We start from the raw sequence: 13,343 nt of genomic DNA, 5'->3' as shown, positions 1-13,343 counted from the left end.
TTTCTCAGTTAAAGAAACCACAGTTAACCTCATTGCAATAAAACAATCTCCAGTCTCATTTAAATAACAAACATACTTCCTTTAAAGTGTAATTATTTAAAGTTTAACAGTTTAATTTACTGTTCAATAGAATTCAACATTGCTATGATTTATTTATTATCTCTCAAAATTGGTAATTTATTCAGTTCACATCTACCATGCTTCCCCTGCAGCTACATGGAGCACACTCTAGGGGGCGGGCGACCTGTCATTGGGAAGCACTGCTTCATCAAATCCTGAATATAACCAAAATATAACAAAAGTAACTATAGAGTTCGACAAATGAAGAAAAAACAGGCAATATGATTATTGTTTGACACATTTTATATGAATAGGCTTTTTTTTCACAACAACCAAAAATTATTTTCAGGATTTTCTATCCAGATCCCAGTGATTATATCTGTCTGGAATAGAAACTACAAATCTAAAATTACTCAAGTCACTTCAAAAGTCTATCCTATTGTGATATGTTTTTGCCTGAGAAGTTCCAAAAAAAAAGAGGAAACATTGTAAAGATGCAGGCCAGAAATAATATGACTTCACATTATACCCTTATTTTAACCTATTGCACTGTTAGTCTGTTAAAGCCTAATAATACCTGCCTACTATGGGTCAGAACCAATGCTTTTCCAAGTACTTTATTTAATTAGGACAGTTCTCCTGTCAGGATATACAGATATGATCTTCTTATACATAACAGAGATTTGGAAATGAAATGGGGGCATGGACAGAGTGGATCTTTCTTAACAGTATGTTCTCTTTGTTTTTATCTGGGACACTCTGTAATATTTTGATATGAGGGATTTTTCCTCATATACAAACGTTTATGATGTGTACTGGAGTTGTATAAAATGCTTTTTAACTGGGATTCTCGGCCACTCCAACGAAAAGCGAGCCTGGTAGGTAACCGTTGCCTTTTGTAACTCAAAGCAACTTCTCTGTCTGAGAAAGATGACTATTTCTGTCAAAATCTGTTGTCATGTCTCATGGTTATTTGATTCATATACATTGTGAAGTATTGTTTAAAGAGTTTCTCTTGAGTAATCTCTTCTCATGAAAAGAACTGAAGCAAGAAAGTTTCAAGGTATAAACACTGAGCTTTTCTTAACAGCACTATGCCCTATTATTTATGGAGTGTCCTTTATTTGGCCCACATCAGTTTTCCTATAATATATGTGGTAGAGAAACACATCCCTTTAACATCTTGGTAAAACAATTATATTTTTAAACCATCTGTCTCTGCAAAAAAAAAAAAAGAAAGAAAAAAAAAGTTGGGGTTATATCTGCCATGCCAGTTTACCAGTTTGGCTTTGTGTTTGTCAGCGTTTAGTGTGGATTCGGCACCATGGACAGCGCCAGCTGTGGCTGTGAATGAACAATCACTGCAGCACTGAGTGGAGCCCCAAAACTGCATTGGTGATCAGAGTCTTTCCTCTTAATAAAAAGCATCCTGCTTGTTCAGGCAAACCCACTAATGAAATACGCATTCATTAGATGAGCAGCTCTAATCATAGAGATAGATGACAAATGTTGTCGTGCAACAGGTGCAGACACACACTGTTAAGATTTTTGAGGCAAGCTTGTAGAGCTCCTGCAGCCGAAAAAAAAGGCGGGTTTTCCCTCTGGATGAGTAATGCTGCTGCGCTGCATGCGGCTTCTCTCTCAGCCAGAGACTGCCAGGAACATATTTCATCGGCAGTGTGGGGAACCACGTGTCTCCTCTAACTAGAAACTTCCTCCACCCCGGCAGGGTTGCACCAAACTGCACTAGAGATCCGGAGGTAGCTCTTTCCTTCAAAATAAAAGTCAGGATTGGGAATCAACCTTTTTGGCACTGAGTTTCGCAAAAGAAATTGTGTTCTTCTGTGTTATTATGTATTGCTTTATGATCCAGTAAGATAACATATATTTGAATTAAAGTTTAATAGTCAATACTTAACAGAATATTTATACTGCTGCAGCCTTTTACATTGCATCATATATGTGGAACATCTCCAGCTCAGCCAGATTGGATGCAGAGTATTTCTGAATATCCGCAATTTGATTCAACTGAATATATAGGTCTGGACTTCAAATAGGCCATTTAAACATCTGCTTTAACTGAATTGGAAGGTTAACATCTTCCCCATCCTTAACTCTTTTACAACTTTTTTTTTTTACTTTCAAGATTGTTCTGCTGATTAACCTCTTGGACACTGTTTTCGAGAAATATGCTTGAAAATAACATGCCCAAAATGAATTGAATATATCTCAAGAACTACAGAGTTTATTTTTATTGTTTTGGTATCAAAATAAAGGCAAGACCCCAGAGAATATGTTACAGGTCTACAAACCATCTTGGGGCGAGTGCTGAGGACCCAAATTTGGGTCCTCATGTTATGAAAAGGTTAAAAAGCTCCCACACAGCATGACGCTGCCACCACCAGGTTTACAGTGATGATTTGTTAAAGTTAATGAACAGAGTTAACTCTGCCATGCATCCACATATGTGCTTCTTCCTCTGTAGCCTTTTGCAGTTTGGTTTTCTGAAAACAATGGCTCAACCAGAGCTCTGACTCTGACAGTATAAGTGGTTGAATGCATCTCTGTAAATGATGCATCATTGATTTGCTTCCAAAATAAACGCGCACGGATGAAGAAATGAGTACGCATGGGTGGATGGATGATAGCACGTTTTATTTTGATGCTGCAAACCGGAACATATGTTTGCTGTGACCGCTTCTACTCAGTTTGCTGGTGGGGGTATCTATAGTCAGTGCACCTTGTCGCGTCTCACCGGCCGTCGGTCCCCTCAGCGCCGCTGAAGAGGACTCTGCTTGGTGCCCCTGTGAATGGACTGAGTCTGAGGAACTGGATAAGAACCCCGACCCCAAAAAACACCCAAAATAAGGTCACCGCGTCTTCCGCATCAAGTTTCTGGACACACTGAGGGCATTAGATACAGATTCCAGCAGCTTCTTTTTTTTTTTTATTAACAAGGTGAGGAAAAGCTGGATGAGGCGGAGAAAGAGGAGAGAGGCAGACTGACAGCAGCAGTATCTTGGCGCATTGGAGTTTATGGATTATTGAGGAACGCGGATCAAATATTTAAAGGAATTATTTTACAGAGAGAGAAAAAGATAGTGGGATAGTGAGAGGGGGGGATTCCGTGCAGTGATTCACCAGCAGAAACACTGACTATAGAGAAAAGGAGTGTGTGTGTTTGGAAAGGACCCCCCCCCCCCCCCACCCTCCCTCCCCTTCCGCCCCCCTCACCGCTGCAGCACTTTCATGCCGCACGGACGGAGTGATGCCACCGAGTTGCTGACGGACACCCGGCAGGTTCTTCGCACTCCTCCCCCCGCCCCCCACCATGCACTGACGGACGCATCGACCCCCTTCCATCCCCTCTAATATGCAATGGTTTTTTGTGCAGAAGCAGACAGCCGCCGCGTACAGCCGACTCCACGCTAGCGCCGCCGCATGCCTGACCGTCGCCGCCGCTCCGCTCCCCACGCCGCGCGGCAGACGACGCCATCTGAACAGGAGCGCTCGGGGGCTTTTGGCGCCGCGGCGGCCGGGCGGCAGCAGTTACCCCTCCTCCACCGCTGAGGACCACCGGCCGCTGGGGCAAGAGGAGCCGGGGAGCGAGGAGAACACAGCCGCAGCGGTCGCTCTTTTCCAGCCGCTCGAAGGCGACGCGGAATACGTGCGCCTGGTGGTCTCCGAGCTTGAGGGGAAAGCGGGCGATAATCCGGGTGAGGAACTGGGCTTCCTGCTGTTACTTTTGTCTATGGTGCAGATCGGAGGGGAGCCGCACCGCCGAACTGAGCCCGACAGCTGGCCGGTTCTGCTGGCATGCAAACAGTGGGGTGTATCAGCCCCCATGCAGTGGGTGAATCTTAGGCATCCAGAGAGCCTCTCCTTCTACAGCCCCTTTTCCTCTTCTTCTTCCTCTTCTTCTTCCTCCTCCTCTTCCTCCTCCTCTTCCTCCTCCCCCGTCTCGGCCAAATCCATGCGGTTTATTTGGAACAACATTTTCAGCAAAGGATCGCATATGCTGCAGTGTCTTTGTGGCAAGAGCCTCAAGAAAACCAAGAACCCAATTGGTGAGTTTGTTTGCAAGTGTGTGCCTGTTCCTCCCCAACCCATAGCATGCTGTGTTCAAGCGTGACAATAAAAGTGACTGTAAAATACTTTATTATGTATATATTAAGGGGAGGGGTAATGCAAACTTATTCGCAACAACACAAACCCTATAGTTGTGGTGCATTTCACTAAATAATAAATGCAGCATGCAGAGACCTTCAGGCTCCTGCAACCTGCAGGATTAAACAAACAGCACAGCTCATATAGTAAATATAAGGAGAAATATTCCTCTTTTATACATTTTCAGGTTTAAGTTATGAAAGAACTATGCTGAATCAAGACCACCACTTACCACTTTCACAATCTGCTCTGTGAGACAGACCACAGAGTACAGAAAGACACTAGTAACTGCTCCCAGTATTGGCATATTGATGTTTTGGAAAGTTGGGGGGTGTCTTTAGAGTCATTAGAGTACAACACACATCTCTGTAAAGCAAACCATTTTAGGTACTGAAAAAAGGATGATTTTTTTGAAGGGAGATGTTTTGTAGAAATTCAGCAAAGCCGAAACTACTTCAAGGTAAACCAACGCTCTCCCTGAAAGAGTGGATGGTGATGTAAAAGTTTCAGGGTGCGTGAAACCACAAGCCAGTGAGCAGAAAAATAAAAATGCAATCCGCGTTTTCAAGTGGTAATGAGGAGGTTAGCCATTAATGGTGTGTGTTCTCTTTGTCTTCTAGTGGCAAACAGACAACTCTTGGATGAGTTATTAAAAGTTCTGTCCTTTTAGAGTTTGGAGCTGATGGGTAAAAAGAAAACGTTGAATATAGTAAGTTTCAGCACCATGGACAGCTGATTTTCTTCTTTTCACTTTTTTTTGTCTAGATTGAAGTGAAAACCGCTGCTTATAGAAATAAAAAGCTGCATCAAAAGACTTGAGTTACAACTTTCAGACACCCCCCCCCCCCCCCCAAAAAAAAGAAAAAAAGCCAGAGTCACAGTGGAATGGGTAAGATTGAAGAAAATCGTTTAACAGAGCATGAAAATTGTTTCGCAAAAATACTCTGCCTTGCCATATGTTTTTGACCTCCTTTCAAAACCCCTTAACTGCAATTAAAAAAGAAAAAACAAAACTATCACAAGTAGTTATGTTGTTTTTCCCTCTTGGCTTTGACAGATTTATTTTTCTCATTACTTCCCCCTGGCTCATTTGATGAAATGCCTTGAAGTCAGACTTGCAGGGTTTATGAGCAGCAGCATGAGCAGCTGTATTACACACAAGAAGAAATTTAAAACTTCTCCTGTCCCAGTGTTTTTCAAAAACATCTGCTATGTATTTGTTAGAGTAAAACACATTTTTTATGTGATGCTTGATGAGAGCTTTAGTGGCTGTCAGCGCATTGAAAAGACCAAAATTGTGCTAAAGCCATGCTAATCACTTATTTTTTCTCTTCTTTGGGATTGTTTGTTAAAAAGATGATATGACCAAATCTTTCTTTTTGTTTTGTCTTTTTTTCTTGCACACATGTCACAGCACTGTGTATATAGCTGGAATAAGAAGCACAGGAAACTCAGAATATTGGTTTCTTGCTTATATTGTTTTGCATTTCCGCCAATTAATTGATGAAAACGTTATCTCACCCACCCACATGCACAAGCTTGCACACAAAAGCCAGTAAAAGTGCTGTAGAGCAGAGAAGCACAAGTTATCCCACCAGCATCCTGCAGAATAGCTCATGGGTTTATAGCAACCAGCTCAGCTAAGCTCAGCTGAAGCTTTGTGTTTTAATTAAAGAAAAACCATCTGGCTGCTTGTTATTCTGTGTTTAGACATAACGCATGTATCTTTTTTCTAAACTTAGCACATTTTATTGTATGTTGTTGATGCACTAAAAACGTTGTTTTTTGTTCTTAAAGCATCACAAGGACAAATACGTTTTGATTAGAATATAGGTTCTAATCTGAATTGTTGCCATGGAGAATTTCAATAAAATGAGGGGAGTAAGTCAAACAATAGTCCTTCTGTTTTCTCCTGATGAAGTAATAACAGTGATTGTTAAACACAATAAAGATGATCATTGTTCTCCTGAGAGAAATGCTAACCTTTAATAGCACATGTAGGAGTACACTCCCATTCATCCTCATGCATATTTCTAGCCGTCCTTTTGGGAGAGTTGCCATTAAGGCTTCATACTTGATGTTTTATTTAAGCTCTGTAGTACAGCAGTGAGCTTTTGTTCTGCTTTTACTTTTGAATAAAAGGCCCTTAATAACACATCCACTATATAAGTAAATAGTTTTTCCAATTACTACATTCAAAGTTGAATTACTGACAGATCTGTCTTCAAAATGATGCAGATTGCTCGAAAAAAAAAAGCCCCATAATTTCCACTCTAAGCTAGCAGTGGTTTAACTTTGTCCTTCTTGGTTTTCATTTGCTTGCTGTTACGTCGTTCGAATGTGATGAGAGGACGAATCTTGGTGACGTCTGTCCTCTGAAGTCACCCGTGGGCCTTCAGCTTAGATGCATGTGCTCATTAGTACATGGGCCCGATGTCCAAACACACTGAGTGTGCAAAAAGATGACTTTGCTGCACTGATCTGTTTTTCCATGAACTAATCATGTACAGTATGTGAAACCGAGCAAGAAAAAAAAAATGCATAGTCACATATGTGATTTCATATCACCCGCAATAACTTCACCTGAATAAAACAATTGAGATCAAATTTTTATGGATAATATATTTATACAGCTGCAGCTATTCCCACGGTAAAAATTTGGAAATCTCAGCTTTTCCCTGAACATTGAGGACTCTTATTAAACCAATGTTGAAAAAGTGAAAACTGACAAACTGGTCTTACAGAACCTGCAGAACAACATGCTCATCTCAAACCTCCCCTTAATCAGTAAGATTATTGAAAAAGTTGTATTTCAATTTTAATGTATTTGAATGCCTTCTTAGCAATGACCAGCTGCTTTGATGTGTTCCAGTCAGGTTTCCGTGCCAACCACATTACTGAGACCGCCCTGAATAAGGTGTTCAATGGCATCCGTATAAAATTAGAATGTGGAAGAACCACAGTCTTAAAAACTCGGTCAGCCTTTCTGGTACAGCACTGGACTGGTTTGAATCCTACTTGAAGAACAGGGACTTGTCTGTGTCTGTAGGGAACTTTAAATCAGAGACTAGAGAACAGCTTTAGATCTCAATGTCACCAGGTGACTATGAACCCATGGTTAGATGCTTAGAACAGTAAAAAATGTGGATACCCCATCATTTTCTCCAAGTGACTGAAAACAAAACTGAGGTAATAATCTTCTGACCAAAGAAGGAGAGTTCCAGAGTTATCTCACATCTCCAGCTGCTACACCTAGAAACCCCTGACTGTGGCCGAAATCTTGGTGTCACGATGGATTCAGACCTTGAACCTTGAGAGGCACATAAAAGCATTGTATCACCTGAAGAACATCTCCAGCGTTAAGCGACTAATGTATAAGCAGGATGTAGATAAAAACATATTCATGCATTTATCTTTGGTAGAACTGATTACTGCAACAGTGTCTTCATAGGTTTGCCTAAAAAGTCCATCAGACAGCTGCAGCTGATCCAAACAGGTTTAGTTAAAAAATAGGAGGCTAAAGAGGTGGTTTTAAAATTTATGTTGTTTTATCGAAAAAAGATAAGACATATAAAGAGCTACAACACTACCTTACGCGAAACAGTCTCTACATACAGGTAATGCATTTGCATTAAAGCCGCGTGCGCACTAGCTTTACTCTGATTAACATGAAGAACATGTAAATATTTTCTGTTTCTCTGACAGCACCACCATTCCAAGTCTGATGTTAGTCTATATATATATATATATATATATATATATATATATATATATATATATATATATATATATATATGTAGTACAGCAGTTTTCACACTGAAAGCATCAAAACTATTAATAGACATGTGGCATTATATACTTAATAAGAAAGTGTGAAATAACTGAAAATATGTCCTATATTCTAGGTTTTTCCAAGTAGCCACCTTTTGCTTTGATTACTGCTTTGCACATTCTTGTCATTCTCTTGATGAGCTTCAAGAGGTAGTCACCTGAAATGGTTTTCACTTTACAGGTGTCCCCTGTCAGGTTTAATAAGTGGGATTTCTTGCCTTATAATTCTTTTTTTTATACCTTTTATTTAAAGCAAACCTCATGGTGGCTTGAAGAAGTGACCCTGAAGAAGGCCACAGCCAAAACGCGTTGGTCTCCAACAAAGTCTGTTCCTGAACTTCAAGTGTTACTGAAGTTTTTTCCTCACAACTACAAAGATGACTAAAACCTCCAGACTAGACTAAAATGGGAAAGAAATATACACTGTATAACATCACTTTAGAGCTTTGTTAAACAAAAACAGTCAACAAATGTTTTCAAAATGGACAATGATAAGATATTGCGCTTAATTTGGATATATGTATGGAAATGATGAGTATGAAGAAAAAGTTGACAACTTACCTGCACATTTAATCTATTGGGAATGACCTGCCTTCGCCTTTCCCTGGTCTTATAGATTTCCATTTTTGAGTTACATTTGAAAGTTATTTGTAGGATTCTGTCAGCAAAAGGTGGTTTGGGTTTACTGCGGTATCTCAATGAAGTCTATATAGTAGACTGCATGGTCTGCTTCTCTGCCCATCAACACTGATTATTTCAACAGTCTTACATTAGTGACATTAAGCAAGCGAAGCATGCTTTTGGTGAAACTCCTTAATCGCAGCTTGACATGCTTTCCCTAACTCAGGTCAAAATATTGGGTCAAAGTCTGGCTTTTCTGGGCTATTAAAATAGCCACCCTGTCCTTTTGAGGCAATCATGGCTATCAGATGATTTCTGTAACTCTCAATGAGACTTCTGCTCCTCTCAGGAGGTATTTTGGTCCACTGCTCATGAGAAAACTGCTCCAGTTATCTTAGGATTGAAGGGTGCCTTTTCCAAACGGCACATTCTAGATACTTCAAAAGATGCTCAATAGGATAAACCACTTCAGAATAGTCCAGGGTTTTCCTCTTAGCCATTCCTGGCTTTGTGTTTTGGGTGATTATCCTGTTGACCTGTGACTGAGACCAAGCATTCTGACACTGGGTAGCACATTTCTCTCTAGATTGTATTGGATCTTTCAGAGACACTCTGTGCCAGATAAATGAAAGCAGCCCAGAACATAACAGAGCCTCCTCCGTGCTTCACAGTAGGCACATATTTCTTTTTTTGATATGCTTAATTTTTCTGTCTGTAAACACAGAGCTGATGTTCCTTCGGCAACAAGTAAATTTTTTTCCTTATGTCTTCATAAGATATTCTGCGTTGTGGCTTATCAACATGTAGTTTGAACATTTCCAGTCTGAGCTTTCTGTGATTTGTTTTCAATAATGGTGTTCTCCTTGGTGGTCTCCTATGAAAACCCTGTTGGCACAAACAGCAATGGATGGTGCAATCTGACACTGATGTTTCTTTAGCTTGAAGTTCACCTTGAATCTCTTTAGCTTTTAATGGTTCTTTTTTATCATTTGTATCATTTGTCTCTTTGAGTTGTCATCCATTTTCCTCTGTGGGGGTTGGCTACAGTCCCATTGATCGTAGTTTTCTGAATAATATGTGCTACTGTAGCCATAGAAATATAACATTGGTTAGAGATGGTTTTAATTGTCTTTTTAATCAGACCTTCAGACCATTCTTTCCTTTGCTTCCTCTGGTCCATGTTGGGTGTGGTACACACCATGTAACTTAACAACACAATGACTAGCTGTAGCTCTATATAGGCCCAATGACTGATAACAAGTTTGTAGACAGCTGTGATGCTATTAGTGGACAAATCTTAATATAACATGTCCCTTTGGTGAAATTATAGTTATTTCTAGGTGTAGCAGTTTATCTTTCAAAAAATATTTTGTTGAAGCCTAATTTAAAAAGCAATGTCTGACTTTCATTTGTTAATTTTCATAGAACTCTCAATAAATACTTTTGTCAGTGTCCATTTAAAGTTTTTCTTTAAATAAACAAGAGCTTACAACAATTTTTCCACTTGTGTATTTCAGCTCCTTAAGCAGCAGTGATGCCCTGTTTTATATCCGGGTAGAATATAAACATTCTCAAAGTTTAGGAACGATCAAATGGAGGTGGAGATTTGACAGGACCCAAATGCAGACACAAAAGCTTAAGGTGGTTTCTTGAAAATTGAATTAACCAAAAGTTCAACAGAAGCAAAAATCTAAAACATAAATCCACAAAAACAGAACCAGCAATATTCACAAGAAGGGGCCAAAGAAATGACGACAAACCAGCAAAGAGTGACTGAACAGGAGGAGATTATATGGGAAAGAGAAACTAAGACCAATTAGCAGATTGGGAGCATGTGTGAACAGAGGAGGCAAGAAGGGAGCTAGGGAAAAGTAGACTGACACAAGCGGGCAAACAAGAAGTATCTAAGAACTCAAATACAATAAAAAATAACTAGAACACAAAAATGGAAATAAGACCAATGAAAACTCAGAGATAAAACTTGAACAGAACCAAAACCATGACAGGAACAATCCAGAACACAAAAAAGGGGAATAGGGGTGCTGCTAGAGGGTGAGAGAGAGGCATGACACAGGCCATGAAGAACAAGGTTTATCATGACAGTGTCTCATTTGGAGACTGTGGCTTAAAAGAGCTGCGCTTGAGAAGTCCTGTCAGGTTTCCAGCCTTAGTGAACATTGGAATTAGGACACCAACATTTCCATTCTCTTCTCGTAAATTCTCCTTTTCTTTAACTTTTCTTGTATTGTGGGAACATGCCACATCAGATTCAACAAACGTTCTTAACTCCAGCAAATAAGTCATAAAGGATCCTCGTAAACCTGATGCAGTCCACCTGTGGGTAATTGAGCATGCGTTCCTGAGAAATGTAAATCTGCATATTTACCTTCCCAATAATGCCATATAAGGCTACATATAAGTTGGAGGGCCAATGCTAGTCAGAAGTTTTTCATTCATAGATATTGCTTTGAGGATGAAGAAGAAAAACTCCACTGGTTCAGATATTGAGGATCTGCTGACTGAGAACTGAGCAGCAGAAATAAAGGACCAGTTCATGTCAAAAAGTCGGAAAAAGTAATAAAAAAAAAAAATAATTTTATCAAAAACAGTCAACGAAAAACTACTGATGAAAGCAACAGGTGCAACATATGATAACAATGCTTATTAAGAGGTCATCATCAACCAACACAGCAACATCTGCTTTTAAATATACATAGACATTTATTGTACATCTTTAGACTATGTCTGTCATCCCTTCATCATACTTTCCATCTGTCTCACACAACCCATGTTAACGTGATGAAACTCTAACTTGACAAATTCAGTCAGACCCAAACATTCCACATTTTATGTAATAATAAAGCCAGGGAGCTGCCACGGATTGAAATGAATGCAAATGTTCCTGTTAGAGGAGCTTTGCAAAACTTTCTATCCATTTTGTTTTCCAAATGTTTTTTCAATAATAGCTTGATCTCTGACCGTACAAGGATGATTCTACTGAACAGGCGCCAGAGAGTTTCAGACGCCAAAGCCTAGAAGTCCACAGAGCTGACAGGAGATCAGATCCAAGCTGACGAAGGAAGACAGGATAATCCACAGGGCGAAGTCAAGAGGCTGACCCCGGTCCAGGCCCAGGAAGAATCCAACAGGAATCTGAAGACAGGCAGTCAAAAAGATCAGACAGGGGCAGGCAGGTTCAAAGGTCCAAATACAGAAACAGATCAGGATCAGAAAATCAGAACAATATAGTTATAATAGAGAACTCTCAACACCAAAGGCTAAAGAATTATCTGGCACAGATGGCTGGGAAACAGGCAGCTTAAATATGAAACCTGAAAAGGTGGATCTGATGAGTGAAGAGGAACAGGGCAGAGCTAGACAAATGAATGTGATTAGCAATCAAACCAGCAATCAGTGGTAAGATTATGACATATATGCTTCTTTATGTTTTTGGCTGGCTGATTAATAACACTCCATCTCTACCAACAGAGCTCAACTGAAGTACAAGGAAGAATGGGCTTAATTGAAAGACAGAAACATAAAACCATGGATCAACACATTCAGTATATCAAAACACTTTAAAGGGGGAGATTTTAAGATGCAAGGAAGTGAATTAAGGAAGTTGTGAACATATATTTCTGACCTGTCGTCGTACTCGTACTCGTCGTCTCCCGCTTTATCCGGAACCGGGTCGCGGGGGCAGCAGACTAAGCAGAGACTCCCAGACTTCCCTCTCCGCAGACACCTCCTCCAGCTCTGTTGGGGGAAGCCCTAGGCGCTCCCAGGCCAGCCGAGAGACATAGTCTCTCCAGCGTGTCCTGGGCCGTCCCCTGGGCCTCCCCCCGGTGGGACATGCCTGGAACACCTCCCGAGGGAGGCGTCCAGGGGGCATCCGAAGAAGATGTCCGAGCCACCTCAACTGACTCCTCTCGATGTGGAGGAGAACCGGCTCTACACTGAGCCTCTCCCGAATGACCGAGCTCCTCACCCTATCTCTAAGGGAGAGCCCAGCCACCCTGCGGAGAAAGCTCAGTTCAGCCGCTTGTATCCGGGATCTCGTTCTTTCGGTCATGATCCAAATTTCATGACCATAGGTGAGGGTAGGAACGTAGACCGACCGGTAAATTGAGAGCTTTGCCTTTTCGCTCAGCTCTCTCTTCACCAGGACAGATCGGTGCAGCGTCCGCATTATTGCAGCAGCCGCACCGATCCGTCTATCGATCTCCCGCTCCATACTTCCCTCACTCGTGAACAGGACCCCAAGATACTTGAACTCCTCCACTTGAGGCAAGGACTCCCCTCCAACCCGAAGGGGACATGCCACCTTTTTCCGGTCGAGAACCATGGCCTCGGATTTGGAGGAGCTGATTCTCATCCCAGCCGCTTCACACTCGGCTGCGAACCGCCCCAGCGCACGCTGTAGGTCTTGGCAGGAGGGAGCCAGCAGAACTACGTCATCCGCAAAAAGCAGGGACGAGATCCGCTGTTCCCCAAACCAGACCCCCTCCGGTCCTTGGCTGCACCTAGAAATCCTGTCCATAAAAGTTATGAACAGGACCGGTGACAGAGGGCAGCCCTGTCGGAGTCCAACATGCACCGGGAACAGGTCCGACTTAATGCCGGCAATGCGAACCAGACTCCTGCTCCGCTTGTACAGAGAACGG

At 41.4% G+C, this 13,343-nt stretch overlaps 1 protein-coding gene across 1 annotated transcript in view; it reads left to right on the top strand.

Moving 5' to 3' along the window:
* The first annotated feature begins 3,261 nt into the window (after positions 1–3,261).
* The window catches only part of LOC119777390 (fibroblast growth factor 14-like), an 84,739-nt gene continuing 74,657 nt past the window's right edge, over positions 3,262–13,343 (top strand). Inside the window, exon 1 of the mRNA XM_038276286.1 lies at positions 3,262–4,127. Within this exon, the coding sequence (XP_038132214.1) occupies positions 3,434–4,127 (694 nt within the window). The 5' untranslated portion in view covers positions 3,262–3,433. The remainder of the gene's footprint in view (positions 4,128–13,343) is intronic.

This window comes from Cyprinodon tularosa, unplaced genomic scaffold, assembly GCF_016077235.1.
Source record: "Cyprinodon tularosa strain WSP-4 unplaced genomic scaffold, ASM1607723v1 ctg1, whole genome shotgun sequence".
Classification (NCBI taxonomy): Eukaryota; Metazoa; Chordata; class Actinopteri; order Cyprinodontiformes; family Cyprinodontidae; genus Cyprinodon; species Cyprinodon tularosa.
The sequence above is the reverse complement of the archived record's forward strand: the minus strand, read 5'-3'. Positions and strand labels throughout refer to the sequence as shown.